The sequence below is a fragment of the Maylandia zebra genome, linkage group LG11 (assembly GCF_041146795.1).
Source record: "Maylandia zebra isolate NMK-2024a linkage group LG11, Mzebra_GT3a, whole genome shotgun sequence".
Taxonomy (NCBI): Eukaryota; Metazoa; Chordata; class Actinopteri; order Cichliformes; family Cichlidae; genus Maylandia; species Maylandia zebra.
Window position 1 is genome coordinate 17,941,309 of NC_135177.1, and position 23,741 is coordinate 17,965,049.

General features: G+C 41.2%; 2 protein-coding genes across 2 annotated transcripts; both read left to right on the forward strand.

Annotated features, from left to right (window-relative positions):
* Window positions 1–1,974: 1,974 nt before the first annotated feature.
* Window positions 1,975–3,256, forward strand: LOC101465598 (trypsin-3-like). The gene is made up of 5 exons (XM_004541590.2): window positions 1,975–2,102; window positions 2,228–2,381; window positions 2,482–2,744; window positions 2,841–2,977; window positions 3,056–3,256. Exons 1-5 carry the CDS (start codon window positions 2,063–2,065, stop codon window positions 3,203–3,205), a joined length of 744 nt encoding a protein of 247 aa, XP_004541647.1. The 5' UTR covers window positions 1,975–2,062; the 3' UTR covers window positions 3,206–3,256.
* Window positions 3,257–6,139: 2,883 nt separating this feature from the next.
* has1 (hyaluronan synthase 1) lies at window positions 6,140–8,873 on the forward strand. Its single transcript, XM_004541589.5, is given in 6 exon segments — window positions 6,140–6,217; window positions 6,911–7,615; window positions 7,713–7,938; window positions 8,054–8,186; window positions 8,319–8,860; window positions 8,863–8,873. Coding segments are annotated over 5 exon segments (1,608 nt in total). The 5' UTR covers window positions 6,140–6,217; window positions 6,911–6,919.
* The last annotated feature ends 14,868 nt before the right edge of the window (window positions 8,874–23,741 follow it).

The following is a 23,741-nucleotide window of genomic DNA, read 5'->3' on the forward strand; positions in this document are numbered from 1 at the left end:
TTGTCAGCAGGTCTTGTAAAATCTAGACCGAGAAGAGGTAAAGTGCTGCTCATATCGGGGAACAGATAAGCAGCCTGATGTGTTTTTGACTTTGGTGAGTAAGTCCAGTAAGTCTACCAGCAGAACCAAGCAGCTGTTTCCAGTCAGAAAAAGAAGAAACGAAGATACAGGTTGGACGAGGAGTGAAGCAGACTATGCGAGTGTCTCATAGCAATGACAGGGTGAAGAACCTGCCTGTGCTGGATGGGAATGCGTTATATTTTAACCTTAAGTGTATAATCACAGGGTTTGGGTAAATGGGCCCTAACATTTCAATGTTTTCCTGTCTGGTGCTGATAAACACCTACGCTCACACATGAGTAACAGAGCTTTGTGCTTTTCAGTATATCTCTATTGTGAAATTATGACTCAGCAGTGTTGGCTTAATATTTTTGTTTAATATTTTAAACTGGACAGATTAAAATGATTCACTGATTTCCCAAGGAACCAGACAGACTGTGTATCAAGAGCTTAATACTCCAGCAGCACTTGTAATTGTGTCTCTTGATGGAAGTACGTGAAGTTGTGCCAGAAAATTCTACTCTGTACAGTTTCAAGACAGGATTACTTTACATTTTCTAGATTTACTTCTTTAATTTGCTGTGTTAGTAGATATTACTAAAAAGAAGAGATGAAAGGAATACTTTAAAGGTCAAAAGGTGACATTTCAGTCCTTCTTCTACTTGTTCTTCTTCCTTTTTTCCTTTAGAGGCCAACTGCCCACATTACACCCGATCGCTAGAATCTTTCTCTGTCCACCAACCTTCTGCATGTCCTCCTTCACTACCAACATTGGGGTATTGAAGTAGTGAAGTGGGGTTTTATCATCATTCAATAAAAGTTGTGTATTACACATTCCTTATAGGCCTACTTCTCTTAAAAGTAATGGTGTTTGTTGCTTAATTGCTCCCCAGAGAAAGTTACTTGGTACACTACCTATTAGATTACTTTTACCTTCTGTATTCTGTAACATGACCTGAAATGCATTCTAACATAATAACCAGTCCCACAAACAAAACACAATCCGTTTTCTAATGAGGACACACCTTTGATCTTTATTGGGGGTCTATGTGTGACCACAAAACTTACAAAAAAACCCAACCAAAGTTGAAAAGCAGCTCAAAGGGACTTCAAAGCGATTGTCACTGTGATGCTAGTGTGGAAACGTCTGCGTACACTCAGTTTCTTCAGTTGTGACACCAGCACCACACACCATGGTTCCTTTGCTAACTTTGTGTTAGCGTGCTGTCTGTCCAGATGTTTGCAAAGATCTGAAACTCTGCTAGCAGGATAATGCAGTTCTTTCTGTCCTATATGCAGCTATTATCCTTAGATGCAATAATAATATCACTACCATCTTGTAAACCTTCCCTTTCTCTCTTGCTGCTGTCATTCAGTCACAAATCCCCCCTGACACTCATCTCCAGGCAACAAATTTCTTATTCTACCTTAAATGAAAAAGGCTAACATTTATAGGTTAAATATTGCCACCTTAGTTCTCTTTAAATGCATTTTTTGCTGTCTTTGTGCTGAAAAATGGTACGTGAGCATCTGTAACCACATGAGCTTCACCCACATGCACAGTCATAACTTCCATTGACGTCACTCTGTGGGTCACTTGAAGGCAGTGCATGTCATGTAAAGTATTCAATTTATGATAAACCTGCAATAAAAAGTATAATGTCACATGACTGTTCTGTGAAGAAAATGTATTTAGGCAAAAGAGAGCTTTAAACATGCTCACGTAATGCAGCACAAAGGAAATAAACAAGAATGCACACTGTAAAGTGTAGCACTCACATTGTTTCCTAATCCAAGCTATGTTCTAACTTGTATTGAACTGCTGTTTTGTTTCTCCTATATAGTGTACTTCAAGCACAGTATCACTGGGGAAATGTAACACCTGTTTAGTGTCTGAGGCGTGCCTCTGGTGGCCCTGAGAAAAGACAGATAAGAGGGACTGAAATACCTGAAACCAGGAGAATTAGGGTACATTGATCTGCCAGTGAGAAAAACAGAAGGCATGAAGCTTTTCCTTCTCCTGATTCTCTCTGGAGGGGCAGGTATAAAATCTAATTTATAGATTCAAATGACGAACACTCAAGTGTTAAGGATAGGATGCCGAATCACTGATAAAATAATTTTCTGATTTTGCCACTTATTTAATTGTATTTTTTTTACTCTACAGTTGCGCTGGAAGGAGATAACAAGATTGTTGGAGGATATGAGTGCCCCAAGAACTCTGTGCCCTACCAAGTGTCACTCTTCACTGGGTACAACTTCTGTGGGGGGGTTCTTATCTCTGATGAGTGGGTGCTCTCTGCTGCACACTGCAAACCAAAGTAAGGCACACAATCCCCATCAAGCCTGAATCCAAGCAGCTTTAAACTTTAAAATGAAGTCGGGTGTAAGAAACTCTCAAAGTGGGCTTTGTTCTTTCAGCTCAAATCTAGAAATTCGTCTGGGGGAGCACAACATCTGGGAACCTGATGGGACTGAACAGCACATCATGTCTGCTGAGTTTATTCGCCACCCTGACTACGATTCCCGTACACAGGACAGCGACATCATGCTGATCAAACTGAGTCGACCTGCCGCTCTGAGCAGCTACGTGCGTCCTGCTGTGCTTCCTTCAAGGTGTGCCAGTGAGGGGACAGTGTGCCAGGTCTCAGGATGGGGGAATCTTCGTCCCAGCGATGAGGGCTGTAAGTTAAACTGTGCTATACAGCCTATCTGTGTTGCTTGAACAGGCAGTCAACTCAGGTATTTTTAAAGATATTGATCTGTTTGTGTCTTTGCAGCAAGATACCCAGATAAGCTGCAGTGCCTGGAGGTCCCTCTCCTGAGTGATGACACCTGCTTTAACGCATATCCTTTCCAAATTACTGAAAACATGATCTGTGCTGGATATCTGGAGGGAGGGAAGGACTCCTGCCAGGTAAGATCAAAACAGGAAATGTTTATGCGCCGTGATAAAAAGGTTGAACCACTGAAAAATCATTTATTTTAACTCCAGGGTGACTCAGGGGGCCCATTGATGTGCGACGGAGAGCTCCAGGGAGTTGTGTCATGGGGGCACGGCTGTGCACAGAGGAACAAGCCTGGGGTGTACACAAAAGTTTGCAATTATGTTTCCTGGATTAAGAACACAATGGCATCTGAATGAACAGAAAAGATTCATGCCAGCTGGTTAATTTCAGTAAAGTCATCTACATGATGTGTGGTGTGTACATATATGTCTGTTTGTGCGTCATTTGAAGTTTCTAAAAAGAGAACACGTGTCTGCCTTGTGCTTAATATTTTCCCAGACATACGAGTTCTCTTTTAGACCTTACCTAGCAGTAAAGTGACAGGCAATGTGCTAAAACAAGTGTGTCCAAAGTATTTGGCTTTGAAAAGCCCACTTGTGTGTAATTCAAACTTTAGTATGTAAGACCGTAAATCAAGATGTCACGCAGGAATTTTATGCAGTGTGTGACACATCTAGCAGCCTCACATGCCGTCACAGCATTTGCAGTTACAAGCCCTGATTCAAAATGGCTTTACAATGAATAGGCATCCAAGTTTCATGCTCAGGGATGTCTTAGTAGTTAAGAAGCAAACCGAGCACTTAAAGTCAGGCAACAATAAATCACAAAGAGCAAAATACGCCGCCACACTCCTCTCTGTGGGTTGAAACTGTAAAGCATGTTGCACACAGGGCGACTCTCCATAATCACTGATTATAGTAGAGTGCTGCTGCAAATGTGGTACAGTCAGTTTCATGATGTATCGGTTTAGCGTTAATGTTAAGCTATCAGCTAAAGAAGTAAGCATCTGTCACAGCAGCACAGCATCAGGTGCACACATGGGAATGCTCGATTAGAAAATCCTGAAATGATTTAAGTGGATTTCGGTTTCCTGGGTGTGGCGCAGAGCAGCTGAGTGAGTCACCAGGCACTTGCTTGACCACCACATAAAGACCGGGACCTAACAAGGTTTCTGAGGACTTTTATCCTCCTCGTAGCCTCCCTACAACGCCCCCCCCATAAAACAAATGCTATATGGCATGTGGGGGCTGACATGTTTTTTAGAAAGCATGATCCTGGTCGATATGTTTATTCTGGCAACACAGCTGTCTGTGTTTTGAATCCATCTGGAACCCCAGAAACCATGTTTATGAGCTACTTAGAGGTTATGGCAGGTTGGTAAAGGCATCTTCATCCTTCTGCAGTGCGCTTTAGAGGACACATTCTTGATGTGGCCACAAACTAATGCAGTTTAACCATCAGTAACTGTAAGGATTAGTCAGGCATATGATAGAAGAAACCACCAGTTTAGCCATGATCTTTTCAAATAAGCTCGGTTATGAAAAGGGATGGGAAGCAAAGGAAAAAAACTGAGGAGCTGAGTGGAATAAAAGTAACATGTGAAAAGCTTTCATGAACTCTAAATGTGTCCATCTTAATATATAATAACAAAAACATTTAATAGAGATGATAAATTGAACTGACAAAATCATAAAAACACAGCTTAATGCATACACTGATATCATAAATCAGTATCATATGAGACATTGGCACACAAGTATTGCCATATACAGCTGGACTTTAGGAGAAGTTTAAATCAGGAGCATTGTTTGAAGAAGTTTCTGTTTGAACCAATAAATCTGCAGCACATTGTTGGAAAGATTCAAAAACATAACCATTAAGTGAAGCTTGTTCACCAGCCCTAAGCACGCATGGGCTCCCTGCGTGACATCAACGTCCCTGTGGCTGCTATTTGGGCATGTTGATGGCTACGGCCAGCTCAGAGGGTGTGGACCATCATGAGTGGTCAACAGAGTTCCCTTAAAGACACTCTCCAGGGATGTGATCATGTTTAAATCAAGAGTTGTAGGCAGCTGTGGAATAAATCATCTGGGAGAGTTTTCTTCTTCAGAGAGGGCAGACTGTTTTCAGTTGTGACACAGAGGAGTGAGTGTCACATAGTGTGTGTGTATAGTGTGTGTGTGTGTGCATGTGTGTGCAAGTGTACACACACACACACACACACACACACACACACACACACACACACACACACACACACACACACACACACAGAGGAGTGAGAGCTGGCAGCATTTACCAAAATTAGACATCCTCACCTTGGAGCCTCATTTTAAAGGCAGGTCAATATGACATGTTGCAAATATTCATCATTAGCAGTCTTGTTAAAGCAAACAGCAACTGTATTTTTATGATCCCATATGCTGTTTTCTTTACTTTGTTTGTTTTGTTTTTTAGTATTTTAGGTTCTTTTAATATGAAAACATAGCGCAATGTAACTGGTATCATATACATTGTTAATTTAAATCACAGCCTCAACCCTTTATTTTTAACTTGACGTGTGGCGTTTCAGAAAAGAACCACAAGAGGGCAACATCTAACTGTGAACAAACCCTTAAATGAGCGAAAATGCTGCACACACGGTAACAACAGCTTCTGTAAAACATAAAAACATAAAAAGGATTTTCAGCTTACAGCTTTGAACAGCCTGATATGGTTTTTACACTGTTAGTGGATGGAAAGCTTCTATCTGCAAGCTGCAGATCATTGTAAGATGAATTGTCATTGTAACTGAAGTTAAGATCGGTCTCATTGATAGGCTTTGACTGATTACATTTATCAGTTGATTGTCACCAACAATAAAACGGCTAGAGATTTTTCATACATTAGATTTATGACATTTTGGATTACACTTATAACACATTAACAATTAAAAAAAGAGTTAAATATATATTTTTAAAAAACAACAACAATAAGTAAACAGATAAATAATGTTCGCACCAAACGTCGGTTTTTTGCTCCGCAGAGCATCTGTGAAATGCTCCTATAATGGGAAGCTTGGGAATTCCCTTCTTTACAGCAAACGGCAGCATGGTCGGAGGTCACTCTCTACACATCTCCATGGTAAAGAAAGAAAACATAACAGCTGTATGCAATCTGCACAGTGATGCCCTCACGTTAAATGGACCACCGCCTTGCTCCTGACGCACGACTGACTCAGCGAGGTTGCGTGAGCGTGAAAAAAAAAGGAGGCCCCCTCCTCTCCTACACTACACTTTAAAACTCATGCATTTCAAACCAAGTTCTGAGACAAAGAGAACTCCGGGTGGATATCACATAATTCTACATGAAGCCAGTGTTAACATCAGGTAGGGTTAAAAATATGTGGTTTCATTATTTTATTCATGCTCTTATTATTATTATTATTATTATTATTATTATTATTATTATTATTATTATTATTATTATTATTTGTTTTTGCTTGGAAACTAACATTCGACTTAAGTGGTATAATAATAGTATATAGTATTATCCTATATTGAAAGTTTTATATATAAAATAGAATTAGATACATTAAAATTAAACAAAAATTCTGATCAGTTACTTCAGCAAATTGTTATTTCTATATACATATATATGTTGTATCACTTTTTTCCGTATGCTTTCGCACAATAGGGCACAGTTCTTTTGATAACACCTTCTAGGATTATCAGCCGTGATAACTTGATCACTGGTTAATACAGTGCAATTATAGATAAATTCTGTGGTGTATTTCACCCCTGACTGTAGATTGGTAATGAGTCCCACAAACGTTTTGCATAAAACAGTTGTTTTCACTGAATTCTTTTTCTCCCAGTCTGAGTGTCTGTGTATATTCCAATGGATAAATTTAAAGGTATGACAAAGAGATCTGCTCAGAAAAGTTTCAGTCTTTAACCGATTTTTGTCATGTGCTGCTAAACAGAAAACATCTTTCACTGCAATGTGTTGACATTTTGACTGACAAGCTTTCTTGACTGTATTTAAAACTTTACTGATATGTGTTGTCTGTGTCTCCTTAGGTGAAATAAATGGAGCTAAAACCTTTATTGAAGAAGCTGGGTTCAATAATCCGCGCCATCCTCACTTTTGTCTTTGCTTTGGCCGTCCTGGGTGTGATGGTGTGGGCCTACGTTCAGGGCTATCAGCTGGTGTCGTCCATGTATGGCATCATCTCATTTGGCATTTATGGACTCCTACTCTCACTCCATGTGTTGGTCCAGAGCTTTTTTGCCTTTGTTGAGCACCAGCGAATGAAATCTCGAACAAAACCATGCTCCTATACCAAAACAATCGGTTTTACTATATCGGCTTACCAAGAGGACCCTGTTTATCTCAGAGAGTGCTTGAACTCAATCAGGGCCCTCAAGTATCCCCCTGAGCTGCTGCGCATCATCATGGTGATAGATGGGAATTCAGATGATGACCAGTATATGATGGACATGTTCAAAGAGGTGTTTGCAGACCAGGATCCGGGCTACTATGTATGGAATAACAACTATCATACCTGGGATCCCACCCAGGTCCAACATGATGAAGAAAATGGCTCAGCAATGGGCATTGAAGGGGGTTCTGATTATGTGGTAGGAGAGGATCCACAGAGAAAAGAAGTAGAGCGCCTGATCCAGACCAAGAGATGTGTGTGCATCATGCAGAAGTGGGGAGGCAAGCGGGAGGTGATGTACACAGCATTTAAAGCCCTGGGGTCATCGGTTGATTACATGCAGGTATCTACTTTTACTTAAGTGTTTTCTTTCTTATTTTTTTATGAAAATAAAAATGAAATGTTTCCAATTTTCAATGACGTTATGTCTCATTTCTCAGGTGTGTGATTCAGATACGAAGCTGGACCCTTTGGCCACGGTGGAATTGTGCAAGGTATTGGAGAGTAATCCCAAGTATGGGGCTGTAGGAGGGGATGTGATGATCCTCAACCTTAAAGACTCTTACATCAGCTTCATGAGCAGTCTCAGGTACTGGATGGCTTTCAACATCGAAAGGTCCTGCCAGTCCTTCTTCAACTGTGTGTCCTGCATTAGTGGCCCTTTAGGTAAGGGAACTCTTTTCTAGCTAAATAGTATTATATTAAAGGCTTAAAAGCATTGATGTAACTCATTGTAACCAACATCTTTTGAATTTGTCATTTCTTGTACTTGTTCATGCAGGTCTGTATAGAAATGATATCCTTCAGCAGTTTCTGGAATCGTGGTACAATCAAATGTTTCTGGGAACTCATTGTACATTTGGTGATGACAGGCATCTCACCAACCGTATGCTGAGCATGGGCTATGCCACTAAGTATGTTTTCTAGATATTATTAGGCACAGAAATTACATAATAGGACCCAACAAAGCTCAGTAGCTACAATAATGATCCTACAACATCAAACAAGCAGGTTCTAAAGGTCTATTTTTTACCCCCTTTCTTCAGATACACTGCTCGCTCAAAATGCTACACAGAAACACCCGCTCAGTTCCTTCGCTGGCTCAACCAACAGACTCGCTGGACAAAATCTTACTTCCGGGAGTGGCTCTACAATGCAATGTGGTGGCACAAGCACCATCTCTGGATGACCTATGAGTCCATCGTATCAGGTATTTTCCCCTTCTTTGTCACGGCCACCATAATCCAGCTGTTTTGGACAGGCACTCTGTGGGACATCCTCTGGGTTCTGTGCTGCATCCAGCTTATCGGGCTGGTGAAAGCAGCCTACGCCTGCATCCTGCGGAGAAACATGGTGATGGTGTTTATGTCACTTTACTCAGCTCTCTACATGACCAGTTTGCTGCCTGCTAAGTACTTTGCCATTCTCACGATGAACAAAAGCAGCTGGGGAACATCGGGCAGGCGTAAGATGGTTGGTAACTACATTCCACTCCTTCCCCTGTCGGTGTGGGCTGCCATTTTATTAAGTGGACTTGGTTACACCATCTACAAAGAGAGCAAAGAGGACTGGTCAACTGAGGCTAAAAAAATGGAAACTAGATTTCTTATTTATGGCTGTGTAGCCTACGTATGCTACTGGGTTCTTATGATGTTCCTCTATTTTGTGTGGTTCCACAGAGCATGTAGAAAGCGTTCTGGAAGTTACAAAGTGAACGTATAAAGCTGGGCATACACTGTGTGTTATTCAGCTCCTGCTCAAACTGAATCGCAGGGGTTAGAAGTTTGTAGGTCACGATGCAGGGTCTCACACTATAAGGCCCGATGCTGTGATGCGACCTGAGTGCTCACACTGGTCGTGTTAGTCGTGTTAATCGCTTTTCGTTTACTACATGATGCACGGCACACGATTAAGAAGAAAATTGGGCTGATCCCCAAAATGGTCGCACGACTGAAAAGTCGTCTCAAAATGGGGCCAAAAATCACACAGTGAATGTTCAGCTTAAGTCTGAAGAGCAAAAGTAATTTATTCAAATTTAAACCTGACTATGTGTATTTATTTTGTGTCACATTACTGAAGGACAGGGATGTTCTACAATGCTGCTAAAGAAATAAACTGAAAACTCTTTTGAGAGTCAAAAAAAAAAGAAGAAGAACAGTATTGTTTCTAAGATTGGGGAAACCTGCAGTCAGCTGAGACTGAAGAAGTCTCTTGGATGAGGGACGAAATGTTTCTCCCACTGAAGACGCTACGTCCAGATGAACCGAATCAACTTTTGCAGAAAAAGAATGAAAATAATAAAATATTAAAAATCTGTATATAGAGACAAACAATTTTTTATATGGAGATGGTGTTACGTATTCTTTTTTAAATTACACTGAGATGTTTTGTTGTCTGAGGTTCTCTTTGAGGTTAATGGAGGTGATGCGTTTGCATAATATTTATTTATCAGAATTGTGGTTTTTTTTAATGTTTGTGTATGTCTATGCTGATAATTTAATTTAATTTTAATTTTACCAACACAACAAGTTCAAAGGTGTGTAAGGTTTCTACAGCATTGTTGGTGTCATTGCACTGGATCCTGGATGCAACTTTCTGCAGCACTGCAAGCTTACTTGAAAATAAATGTTATAATATACTGCAGTATGAAATTAAAACAAGCAGAAAACTGTTAAATTACTGCGACATGAATCAAGAAGGACTTAAATAATGTATCACATTGTTTGCTGTATCAAGAAAAGTGAAGTAGGGATGTATTTTGTACAGTGCACTTTATTCAATGCTTTGTTGGAGAGAAAATTTGAGAAAACATATGTATTTTTTATGAATCACCTTAGCAATTGTTTGTAATGGTGGAATTTTTTAGGAAAATGTGAAAAAGAAATGACGAAATAAATTTGTTTTATCATGGACACTTTTGTCTCTGGTACAATTCATGTTACCAATGGAAAACTATGGAAATGCTGACTTGGTAAATGAAAGAAAAGTGGACACAAAGTTACATAACACAAGAACATTTCTAACATTCCCACATAATTCACAAAGCACAAAACCAAAGTCTTCAAATGTCTGTGCTGGAAATGCATGAATTCAGGGTGCGACTATAGGGGACGAAAATCAGTCATTCACACAGTGATAGATTATGGTGCAAAGCACATTTAGGAATATAAATCAAACACAGTTTTTCCACATATGGCTAGGTAGTATATATATTTTTTCACATATTAACAGATTATCGTGGTGACTATTCCCGGACTGGAAATTAGATTAGCAGTGTACACTACAAGTCTGGAAACACCCCTTATTTCTTTATATTTTGCTTCCAAGGAGACAGTCTTTTCTTGTGATTTTTAAAGTGGTCTTAAGCAGTAGGTCTCCAGGCTTTCTGAAGGTATTTCAGTGCTTTTCTTTGGACATTGGCTACTTTATTTTAAATTCGTTTGTGATCTAGTCCTATTCATTTTTTTTTTTTTTTTTTTTTTTTTGTGTCCCGTTTGGATCTTTAGCCATCAGAATTGTTGTCTTAAGGCCAAGAAAGATGCCAAGCGGATTTATTTTACCAAGTGGATCATCATGGCCTTGCCATATTGGTCCATTTGATTGACCTTTATTATAATTATGAATTTATTTTCTTTTCAGTTGCTACAAACGGGACAGACATGACTGGGGGATAGGACAGGGAGAAAGAATGAAAGAAAGAGAGGGAGAGAAAGAAAACCAAAGGGGAGAAGAGACGATGAGAAGGGGGGGAAGAAAGAGAAAAAAAACAAACAAAAAACAAAAAAAACAAACAAACAAACAAAAAACAAACAAACACCTGGGTCACCTGTATGGAGAAAAAAAAACAGAAGAGAAAGCAAACAACAAAGAGCAACATAATAAAAAAAAAGAACGGCACCATCACAATAAACTAGCTAGCAGTAGATACTAAATAATAAACGATATTGTGAAGCACGCAAGATAGACAGCGCACAATGTGCTTTGAGGCAGCAGCCAAGAAAGCTGTAGTCCGCGTCTGTGAATACCTGTGTGAACACCCGTGTGCATACCTGTGTGGATCAGCATGCTTGCATTCCAAAGGTTTCTCCATGTAACGATCTGCTAGGGAGTGTGGGGAGCCACAGCCCCGTCCTCCAGGGTATGAAGCAGGTATGGAGGAGATCAAAGCTCCAGACATCCAGAGGCTCCCAGAACACAAGAGACCAAGGAAGACCAACAGAGGGGCAGCCACGCCACTGTCCCAGTAAGAGCTGAGGAGAGTCCCAGATGAGGGCTCACTCAGCAGCCGCGGAGCAGAAGCCAGGGGGAGTTGCAGTGACGCGCCCGTGAGCTCCGCCGGCCGCCAGCTGTGCCTGAGTGACCGAGCCCCAGGCCGAGAGGCCGGGGGCACCCCACCTCCGAAGTGGCCCGAGCGAGCCCCAGGCTCCAGGCCCCGATAAGCGGCCGCCAAGGAGTGAGCCGGTGTGTACCTGGACGCCCATCCCCAGACACAAAGAACCACCAACGCACCGATGCCTGAGGGAGTCCGCCACTGGCAGGGACCGGTGCAACGTCCGCATTACTGCAGCTGCAGCCCCAATCCGTCTGTCGATCTCCGGCTCCCTTCTCCCATCACTCGCGAACAAGACCCCGAGATACTTGAACTTGAATGACATTACAGGCTTTATTACTGGAAAACATCCTCAAAGGAAGGGAAGCTATATTTGCATGACATTGTAAATTTTAGTGGTAAAGTTAGATAGAAATGCTTTATTGCTAAACATATATCCCATATGAAAATAACAAAATGTTTATTCATGGGGCTTAAAATGTTAAAATAAGTCAATATTCTTTTCAAATAGTATTACAAAACCATTTTTTGTTTTTGTTTTTTAAGACATTGTGCTTAGTAGCAGTTTGTAAGAGCGTGACCTGCTCCTCACCCATTAGCTTGCACAGGCTCCAGCCCTGCTAATTTTTGAAGGACAGATAGATGGATACCTTTATGGCTTTATATCTGTTTATTTACAATGCAGAAACATTGCTCAATAGTATCCAGTCTACTCTTGATTCCAGCATTTCAAGAATTATATAGCTTGAGAAATTCATTCTCAAGTTATATAATTCAGTCAAACTGACATATTGACAGATGACTTGTTTTACATAACATTCAGGGTGGGATACAGTATCTGTTTATTCTTTTTAAAGAACATGAGGATTGTGACCTGTCACTCAGTTCTGAAGTGGGGAATTATCCTATTGATGATCAACACTTGGGATGAACTAAACAGGTGATTCTTTGTGTTTAGTAGAAGAGAAACATCATAAAGGTAGGTGTTTCTCCTTGTACAAATATGAAAACACTATTGACAAATGAACACACAAATAGCATTATCAGTAATATCAGGTGCACCTTTATCACTCTGTGCATTCTGACGGTGGGTGTGGATAAGTGGGATTCTCTTTACACAACCGCTCATGTACACAGTGACATATGCAAAACCTGTGTTTATTCTGGATATTTAATGCAAGAGGTTGTATTTGACCAAGAACCAGTTGATTTTTTATATTATTACTAACTACATGAACAAATTTATCATAGAGCAACATAATAAGAAAGATTTGTAACAGAGAACTTGGGGCAACACCACATTACGTAGTTTCACTTTGAAGTGATTAAAAGAAGGTGTTCACTGGTAATGGCCTGCATTTGTATAGCGCTTTTCTAGTCCATAGGACCCCAAAGCGCTTTACACTACATTCAGTCATTCACACACACATTCACACACTGGCAATGGCAAGCTACATTGTAGCCACAGCTGCCCTGGGGCACACTGACAGAGGTGAGGCTGCCGGACACAGGCGCCACCGGGCCCTCTGACCACCACCAGTAGGCAAACATGGGGTTAGTATCTTGCCCAAGGATATTTGGCATGCAGCCAGGAGGCAGCCTGGGATCGAACCACCGACCTTCTGATTAGTGGCTGACCTGCTCTGCCAGCTGAGCTACAGCCACCCCTGTCAGTCTCACTGACAAATCTCTGTCACCATCTGAAAGGCAGGAGGAAAAAATAAATCAAAAGTGACCCCCTCATTGTCTGTGTGAGTGATTAGACTGGAAAGCCCCTGATAAGAAATGCACAGGGTAATGTGGGAGGAAGCATGTAGTTTTAAGCTTAACAGATACTCAATATTATTTTCTCTGGCAATATTATCTCCACAAACAACATTTTTGGACATTGAATCTTTGTAAAAAGATGATGTCCTATGTTGCAAACTCTAGGACCACACAGATATTGTCCTTTAAAAAGTTTTTATTTCAGGGTAATTTTATCATTTTATCATGAGACCTTCTGGAAATATCCTGACCCATGTCTGGTTAACTACAACACCACTAATGGGATCACAATAATAATGAGTGGACTCATATGATTTAGTCCTAAATAGTATCATTAATTCTCAGAGAAGAGCTGCTTTTGTGAAAGAAACAATTTGTAAGATTTTTTAGCAGAAAACATTCAAAAGTGAACTCAGTGGGAAGATATAGTAATAGTGACAGTCTCTGTGCTGCTTTGTATATTTATTAAACAAAACAGATAAACAAAAAAATTAAAGTTAGTATGTTAACTGTCCATATGTTATTTACCACTTAGTCCCTATAGCATTCACTCTGCTCTTGATTCCAGCATTAATGAAGAAGACAAATTACAGTGTAGCTCTGCCTAGAGATCATACTTTTATTTCATACATCTTGGATTCTAACCTCTCGTAAGTCATGCTGAAGGGCAGGCAGGCAGTGAATTGAACAATAACATCTGAAACATGCGCTAAGTAACCAGGGAGAACTGGTAAGCTAGGATTCATTTTTATCTAATAGCCCTTTTCCACTAGTGCCTACTCGGGTCAGCTTGGCACAGCTCAACTCAATTCTTAGGGTTTTCTATTAGATACCTATTAGATACCTGGTATCAGGTACTTTTTTTTTTAGTGTGTACACAGCTGGGGTTCAAAGTGATTGAAGACAATCTTAAAATGTGATGTCAATGGACTGCTTGCCACCGACTGGCTATTCAGTGATGTCACTCGATAAATCATGAGATAAAAATCAGCTCTGTGTCGTTACGAATAGGGCTTAATTTTGACATCATGGTGCACAGAGCACATAAGGAGGGCAAGGACATCAGTAATGAATAGCAATGAAAGTCTGGTCAACTTAAAAAATAAAAAACCACATGTAGAATAGAATAGAATAATCCTTTAATTGTCCCACAAAGGGAAAATTGGTTGTAACAGCAGCAGAAGAAAAGCACATATACAAACAGAACACGACACAGGACAGAAACACACACAATTTTTGTCATTAAAAAAACATTTACATCATGGACAATAGTATGTAGTAGTAGTAATGTAGACTAAACGCCCCACTTCTGTTTCATTTGGAGCTATCTCACAGAGAGAATAAAACTGCGTCACAGATTTGACGTCAAAGAAACACACCTGGTGTATTGCCAGGATGTTTCAGCAGATGCTATCCAGGGCCAGTGGTCGCAGACTAAAGCATTTTCTCATGCTCGGTAGATGTGACTAGAGATCCCACTGCGTTAGTCATTAGAGTTTGTAAAGATATGGTGGTCTCCAGCCAATGTGGGAATTAGAGCTGTGAGGTGATTTACTGGAGGAAATCCCTTTTAGTTTAGCTGGAGTTTTAATGAGTCAGAGAAAGGAGAAGGAGAGAAAGAAATGTAGAAGCATGACGAAGCCAAACATCACTTCCCTTCACGTCTGTTTTTAATTAACTTGTCCGCCCCCACCCTGTCTCAGCTTCCCTCCCGTCTGCCTGAAATGGGAGCCATAAGTTGCGTTTCACACCCTGGTCTCATTCCATCTGAGCAGCTCACGTTGCTTTAGAGGAAGCTGTCCCCCCAACCTTTCTCACCACTGCTGTAGCTCTGAAAACCAGCATGGTGATCATGATTAGTGTAACCTCCAACGTGGCTGATAATCCATACAAGGTTTGTACAGAAAATCAAGAAAGGGACTGATGTGAATTAAATCAGTAATATATATAGCAGGTACACTGATATAATGTTGATTAACGTTATGTTACATTGTTACAACATGATTACTTTCCTTACTACAATAAGATGATAAAGTAAAACCCAAAATTTGGTTTTTATGTTTTTGTTTGGTGTGGCTTGTACTTGCAATTACCATTGTAATATTTTCCACATTAACTCGATTGCCTCCAGTTCTTTACCATACTAGTCTTTCCTGTTTAAAAAAAAAGGAAAAATGAAAGAAAACAAAAAGTAGATGGGCTGGGAGAAAAGAACCATTTTTTCGAACAAGAATGGACAACTCTGTTAGCTCATTTAGTTATTTCTGGCTCACAGTATATGAACAAATTAAACCGAGGGTGTTTCCCCCTTCTGCAGAGACAGCTTTAATCTGTCAACATGCAGTGGGCATACTCATGCTGGTGAAGCAGCCGTCACGTAATGGAAACTACGCGAAAACACATAGTTTGAAGCAGCATACCATGAAACACCAATGAGTTCCCACAATTGTTCCTAAAACTTTTTCAAGTTACTGGAGCAGTGAATTTTTTAAAAAAGCCTCTCTTTCATGATGACACAAACAGTGTAATGACTAGTCTGAGGTCTTTAGAGTCATTTGTCACGCTGGATCATCAAAAAACAAGCAAACGAAAGACTAACAAAATTCTGATGAAGTAAGACCGCACAGTGATTGCTTCACAGCAAAAGGTCCCGGGTTTGAATCCACCATCTGGCTGTGGACTTTCTGTGGAGCACGTTCTCTCATGGTGTGTTTCAGCTTCCTCCTGTGGCAGCTGGGATAGGCTCCAGCTCAACCTGATTTGAATAACCAGAAGAATATGGATGGATGATGAAATATCCTTTGGGAAGGTACAGTTGTATATCAGTTTGCCAGAAAGTTAGTCCCAGCTCCACTGTGAAGGTTTGGATTCATGGCGCAACTGGTTAGAGCCAGAAATTTCCTTCTGTCAAACAACAGTTAAATTAACCTTTTAGTATATAAAATTATTGCTACCCCTTTTTTTAAAAAAAGCAGCAAAACAGAGAGATATCAACAGGAAGTTTTAAAAGAAAGAAGAAACAAAAATATAGTTTTAGAAGAGAAAGCAGACACAAATTTTACTGTAAGTAATTTTTGTATGTAAAGACTACCGTGTGTATTTTTAACTAGATTAAAAAGATTCTAACTTTTATTGTAATTGCTTAATTCATTAAGGCGCAGACTGGAGGATGCCTTGGTAATTTAGTTCTATAGAGAGAGATAGAAAGGGTGCAGTGCATTTGGCTTATATGGAAAATATTCCTGGTTCAAGACTGGGATGAGACATAAAATCAGCCTCAGCCTCAAGCCTGGATAAATCGGACGGTTGCTTTAAGCTACCTGTAAAGAAATTATTTTCTTTACAGGTAGCTTATTTAGAGCTTTATTTAGGAGGGACAACGCTGATGACATAAGCTTCAAACCAAAATAGGTTTGCAAAGACTAAGGAAACAAAATGAACAGAAGTATTCACCAGCTACACCAGCAACATCAACTTTTCATTGCTGAGGATAAAAATGGATGCCAAACAACAAGGACACACACACACACACACACACACACACACACACACACACACACACGCACACACACACACACACCAAATACCTTGTATAACTACTGCTAAAATCAAAGTGAAAAACAAGGACAGGCAACTTTGTGTTAAATTACCTTCAAATTATGACACTGTTTCAATTCAGTTTTGTTTTAAGGTATGACATATACACCTTCAACCTTTCTCACTGAGAGGGCTTGTCAGAGCTCTTCCCTTTGGAACCTACCTCTTCTTCTGTAAACTCAGCTAAAGTTTATCACAGCTGGAGCGGGAGGGCTAGGTGGAGTTGGCCGTCCGACTGCGGTCTGGAGTGTGGGGCCTCCCTGCTGCTACGGAGTCGGGGTGGTCTGCCTCTCCCCACCGCAGGGAAAAGGGTAACACCACCTGGGTCTGGGTGCAGTTCCCCCCTCCAGGGGCAAGGGTACCTAGACCCGGTTTGTAGAGTACGCTTGGGGAGTGTGATCGTGTGTACAGCGTCTCTTTATGTCTGTCTCCACGTTGGTTGAGTGTGGAGTGAGTGCATATGAGAGCATGAGGGGGGGAATGGATGTTTGTGTCTGTGTGTGCCTGTATGTCTGTGTCTATATGTCAGGTTGGGTATCAGACGCCACCTCTCTGGGGACACCTCAGGCCCTCCAAGGTTTGGAGGCCTATCTCCACCCACCACCACTTCCCCTGCCAGTGGCGGACTCCCTCAGGTGTCGGTGCGTCGGTGGTTCTTTGTGTCTGGGGGTGGGCGTCCAGGTACACACCGGCTCACTCCTTGGCGGCCGTTTATCGGGGCCTGGAGCCTGGGGCTCGCTCGGGCCCCTTCGGGGGTGGGGTGCCCCCGGCCTCTCGGCCTGGGGCTCGGTCACTCAGGCACAGCTGGCGGCCGGCGGAGCTCACGGGCGCGTCACTGCAACTCCCCCTGGCTTCTGCTCCGCGGCTGCTGAGTGAACCCTCATCTGGGACTCTCCTCAGCTCTTACTGGAACAGTGGCACGGCTGCCCCTCTGTTGGTCTTCCTTGGTCTCTTGTGTTCTGGGAGCCTCTGGATGTCTGGAGTTTTGATCTCCTCCATACCTGTTTCACACCCTGGAGGACGGGGCTGTGGCCCCCCCAAACTCCCTAGCAGATCGTTACATGGAGAAACCTTTGGAATACAAGCGCGCTGATCCACACAGGTATGCACACGGGTGTTCACTGCTCGTAGACCCAAATTACACCTTTCTTGGCTGCTACTTCGAAGCACATCTGTCCTGCGTGCTGCACAACAACATTGAATAATTAGTATTTACTGCTGTTCACACTTAGCTAGATTAATGCGAGGGTGTTGTGTTTAGTATGTTGCTTTGTTTTGTTTTTTTTGTCTTTTTTTTGCTTGTTTTTTATTCTTCTCTGAACAGGTGATCCAGGAGATTTTTATTTTTTTTCTCCCCCCCTTTCTCACTGTCCCTCTCCCCTTCTGTTTTTCCTTTCTTTCCTCTTTCTTTCTCCCTTTCCTATCTCTCACTCATGTCTGTCCCGTCTGTAACATCTGAAAATAAAATATAATAAATAATAAAAACAAAGATCGACCAAATGGACCAATACGACAATGCCACGATGATCCATTTGGCAAAGTAAATCCATTGGGTATCCTTGTTGGTCTTCAGACAACAATTCTGATGGCTAAAGAACCAAATGGGACAGGCGAGAGAAAAAAAAAAAAAAAAAGTTTATCACAGCTTGTATTTCAAAAATAATGTGTAATTACAACGTAAGAAGGGAATATTAGGCTACTCTACAATAAAGCTTGGACCTTAAATAAATTAATATTGCAATGCAAACAGGAGAGATTATAAAAATCTTTAATACAGTCCCCAGTATTGTGTAATTAAAATGTAAAAAGCAGAATGTCTTTTTCCTTAATTCCAGGGTGCTTATTAAATTAAAATGCTTACACTATCATTTGTTTCTTCTTTTTCTCTAAAATGTTTTATGTGCTTCTTCTGTTGTATCTATCTGTAACCAAAGTTATTGTCATCATCAAAATTAATCCATATCTACCTGTGATACGGTGCATACAAATATGCCAAAGGCAGCAAATTGCAACAAGCTAATGGTTAAGTAATTATATTTGACAAAGATCAGCTGCAGTAAAAAAAACACTTCTATGTGATAGCTTATTTACTTATTTACAAAGTGATGATAAATTTCAAATAAGTTAGCCTTTTTGTTTCTGAGTATTATTATGAGTGCAATGTAAACATAAATCCTCAAATATTCAAAGTGACAAGTTAACAAAAGGAGTTATACTTAACACTTTATTCACAGAAAATCCATCCATTTTCTTCCACTTATCCATTTCAGGGTCACAAGGAGGCTGGAGCCTATTGTATGCCCTGAACTGGTCACTAGTCTGTCGCAGGGTCACCAAGTTATAAAAATATTATACAAGAAAATAAAGTTTTATGGTTCTGTCAACAGTGAGATCTGCCTAAGGGGCTTTTACGATAGCTGAAGGAAATTTCCTGCCCCTCCCTTCCTTCCCTCCCCATCTCCAGCTGCCTCCCTCTTCCCGCTCCTCCACAACCACCCACACATGCAGGGCCTTGGAGTGGGGGTATGTCACCAGGGTGCAGAGGAGGCTACCCCCCCCCCCCCCCCCCTGTCCCCTTCTGGCTGCCTCTGCCTCAATTTTATCCCACAACTTAGACATTCACATTATTCACACTCTCATTACACATACATATAGGATCTTGGGGGTGGGCACAATCACGGAGTCCAAATCACCATCAGGGTGTATACCTCACCCCTGACGTCGTTGCCCACCTCTCAATTTTAAATACACTTAGTCATTGAGGGTTAGCAGGAGGGACTATGCGCTTACCTGCTGCTCCTTGGCAGGTAGCTCCATGCCCTCCTGGGTTTTAATTGCACCTTAGAACACATATGCATCAACACTACAATGAGCGGGTGGAGGGAGGTTTGGAGTCTTCTCCCACCCCCATTCTCTGCGGCCTGCTGGAGCGGGAGGGCTAGTAGGAGGAGTTGGCCGTCCGACTGCGGTCTGGGGTGTGGGGCCTCCCTGCTGCTGCGGAGTCGGGGTGGTCTGCCTCTCCCCACCGCAGGGAAAAGGGTAACACCACCTGGGTCTGGGTGCAATTCCCCCCTCCAGGGGCAAGGGTACCTAGACCCGGTTTGTAGAGTACGCTTGGGGAGTGTGATTGTGTGTACAGCGTCTCTTTATGTCTGTCTCCACGTTGGTTGAGTGTGGAGTGAGTGCATATGAGAGCATGAGGGTGGGAATGGATGTTTGTGTCTGTGTGTGCCTGTATGTCTGTGTCTATATGTCAGGTTGGGTATCAGACGCCACCTCTCTGGGGACACCTCAGGCCCTCCAAGGTTTGGAGGCCTATCTCCACCCACCACCACTTCCCCTGCCAGTGGCGGACTCCCTCAGGTGTCGGTGCGTCGGTGGTTCTTTGTGTCTGGGGGTGGGCGTCCAGGTACACACCGGCTCACTCCTTGGCGGCCGTTTATCGGGGCCTGGAGCCTGGGGCTCGCTCGGGCCCCTTCGGGGGTGGGGTGCCCCCGGCCTCTCGGCCTAGGGCTCGGTCACTCAGGCGCAGCTGGCGGCCGGCGGAGCTCACGGGCGCGTCACTGCAACTCCCCCTGACTTCTGCTCCGCGGCTGCTGGGCGAGCCCTCATCTGGGACTCTCCTCAGCTCTTACTGGGACAGTGGCGCGGCTGCCCCTCTGTTGGTCTTCCATGGTCTCTTGTGTTCTGGGGGCCTCTGGATGTCTGGAGTTTTGATCTCCTCCATACCCGCTTCACACCCTGGAGGACGGGGCTGTGGCCCCCCCACACTCCCTAGCAGATCATTACATGGAGAAACCTTTGGAATGCAAGCATGCTGATCCACACAGGTATGCACACATGGGTATTCACAGACGCGGACTAAAGCTTTCTTGGCTGCTGCCTCAAAGCACACTGTGCGCTGTCTATCTTGCGTGCTGCACAATATCGTTTATTACTTAGTAAATACTGATATCTATGACTAGCTAGTTTATTGTGATGGTATGGTGCTTTGTTTTCTCTATTATTATGTTGCTCTTTGTTGTTTGCTGTCTCCTCTGTTTGTTTTTGTTTGTTTGTTTGTTTGTTTTTTTTCTCCATACAGGTGACCCAGGAGTTTTTTTTTTTTTTTTTTTTTTGTCTCTCTTCCCCCCCCTTCTCACCGTCTCTTCTCCCCTTTGGTTTTCTTTCTTTCTCTCCCCCTCTCTCTCTCATTCATTCCCCCTGTCCTATTTATTAAAAAAAAAAAAAAAAAAATGACAAAGGATGAACTGAAGCTCTGCCATCACGTAATGTCGCATACTGCTGTTTCTGATGTCATTTAGAAAAAAAAAAAAAAAAAAAAAAAAATATGGTCTATAATCCAGATGCATTGTGTATATTGAATTTTGTGCCAAGGACTGGCGATAACATTAATTATTATACGACTGCATAAGTCAAATGTAAGAATAAAGCTGTTGTTGCTACATTTTTAGAGTAAAAAAAAAAAAAAAAAAAAAGCTGAAGGAAATTTCAGTCTTAATAATGCATTTAACTTCATTGCCACTCCTGTATGTGATCTTTAGTGGCCACATACAGGACTGGATGATAGGAGATGATAGGAGAAGTGAGTTGGAGTCTAAATGGCTCAAACAAGCACACGACTCTGACAAAAGATATGATTCACTTTGGGGTCAAAAGGAAAAAGATAATCCAGAAATGGCTAAGCCCATTCCACGGCAAATGCATTTTCTCTCATGATCTGGCATAAGTATCAAAATACAGTACTGTGCAAAAGTCTTGAGTCAAATGAGAAATAGATGCAGTGATTTAATGAAAAATATGTAAATGTGCATATACAGTATGTAAGGCAAAAACAGAGTTGGTACAATTTTAACAAGCTCGAAAGTCAATATTTGGTGTGACCATCTTTATTCTTCTACACAACTTGAACTCTTATTGGTAGCTTTCTTGTCACTTCTTTAAGTCGTCTTCAGGAATAGTTCTCCAGGCTTCTGAGAGGATCTCACATTGCTTCATTTATACTGATTCTGAGGAGGAAAATCCATGAGTGAGTGTGTTCCACTGTATGTTTTTCTATCCAGGTATGTTTTGGCTGCACTGCCATTGTGTTTAGAATCACTGGAACACTGAAAAATGAAGCTGATGCCAATCAGATATTTTCCAGATGGCATTGCATAGTTGATCTAAAACCGGACAAGATCACCAAAACCACAGACCGAAGTGCAACCCCAAACGGATCAATTGAGGTTCTTTGCAGGATAATTTTTCCCTCTTAAGGACATGACTTTCAGATACTGTTTATGTTGTGTAGATAGATTCCACTACTTGTTTTTTATTTTATTTCCTCAGACTTTTATATTTGTGTTTTAAGGAACACAATGCACACCTTGTGTGTGTGTACCATGTGTTTGTGTTATTTTTGTGTCATTTTTTTTTCATAGATTAAACCAGAGGAATGGAAACAAATTGCGCTGTTTTGCAATGCACTGGTATTAGTAGAGTGCCTGAACATACAATTTAAAATTGGTTCTTTGCTAAGTTGTCTGTTAAGTATAGAGACAAAAAGGTTCTTTAAGTTGGGGGCTTTTTTCTTTTCTTTTTTTTTCTTAGATAGATATGTGTTAAGTGTTGTAACAAACAAACAAAAAATCCTCTGAAAATGGTGACGTACAAGGACTGGACTAAAACTGAGTAAAGAAATTTAAAAAAATGTAAGAGTATAAGATCATCTGGACAACTATTGCTAAAGCCCAAATAGCAAAGAAATCTTGTTCCTTGGAACTAAAATATTAAGATTTCAGAGGTGACTAAGGCCTTTTTTTTGCACAGCACTGTAAAAACTTATGTTCTCATTTTGATTGCATCAAATGTTGGCCTGGCAACATGGCAAGCAAGTGGAAAAATACAAGTGATCTGACGGTTAGATGACATGATGAATGTTGAGTCATGTGTGACTAAATTTAGGATCGCCACAAGAGCTTTATAAGGGTTAGAGATTGTAGGCTGTCTTCATATTGTCTTTCTCCACCAACAGGACACTATTCATGTCAGGAAAATACAGACACTCAACAGATTTATTTCTCTTTTGGACCAATTGTTATAATCTTACAAGTAGATTTAATAACATTCCTCTAGCTTTCTCTCAAAGCAATTAACCAAAAAAAAAAAAAATTAACAGAATAAAAGTAAAAAGTGTGTTATAGAACATTTTAAACAACAACAGGTCTTTTAAACGTCATGTTAAAGTCCTGTTGCTAAAATAAAGTATTTTATCTGAATTTTTAGAGAATAATGATAATGAGTTTCAAATTCATCCTTTTATCCAACAGGATAACAAAACAGGAAGTAATTTTTGAAGATCCGTGTTGATCCTGACCTTTGGTCCTTGGTTTTGAAAGTTTAGCTTTACTTACAAAGATAAGTCTGTAGGGAGGTGGGAGGCTTGACTTGAGACATGGCAGTAAAATAATCCTGAATTAAAATTTGTGGCTGAATTCTGTAAAGATGGAGCAAAAAGTGTGGCTGTGACTTGTGCAGTTAGAGAATAATGTCCTAAAATTGAGTAGCATGATCTTTAGTGCAGTGGTTCTAAATTGCTGAAGCTGTACAAGCATTAAACAATTTTCATATCAGTGTGATCTAGCCATCAGGTTAACTCCAACTAAATTACAGTCATTAAAGATAAGTTGTTACTAGGTTACAGCACTGTTTGGCTAAATGATCACTGAACAAAAAAAGATTTGGCGTTGCTGGAAAGACATTCAGAAGTTGATTCTCAGTGAATCTGTTTAAG

What these genes read in the sequence shown, in the direction of transcription:
- LOC101465598 (XM_004541590.2), top strand. Translation starts at nt 2,063, where the DNA reads ATGAAGCTTTTCCTTCTCCTGATTCTCTCTGGAGGGGCAG. An exon ending in GCTGCACACTGCAAACCAAA is followed by an intron (nt 2,382 to 2,481) that starts GTAAGGCACACA and finishes TTGTTCTTTCAG; the next exon opens with CTCAAATCTAGAAATTCGTC. An exon ending in TCGTCCCAGCGATGAGGGCT is followed by an intron (nt 2,745 to 2,840) that starts GTAAGTTAAACT and finishes GTGTCTTTGCAG; the next exon opens with CAAGATACCCAGATAAGCTG.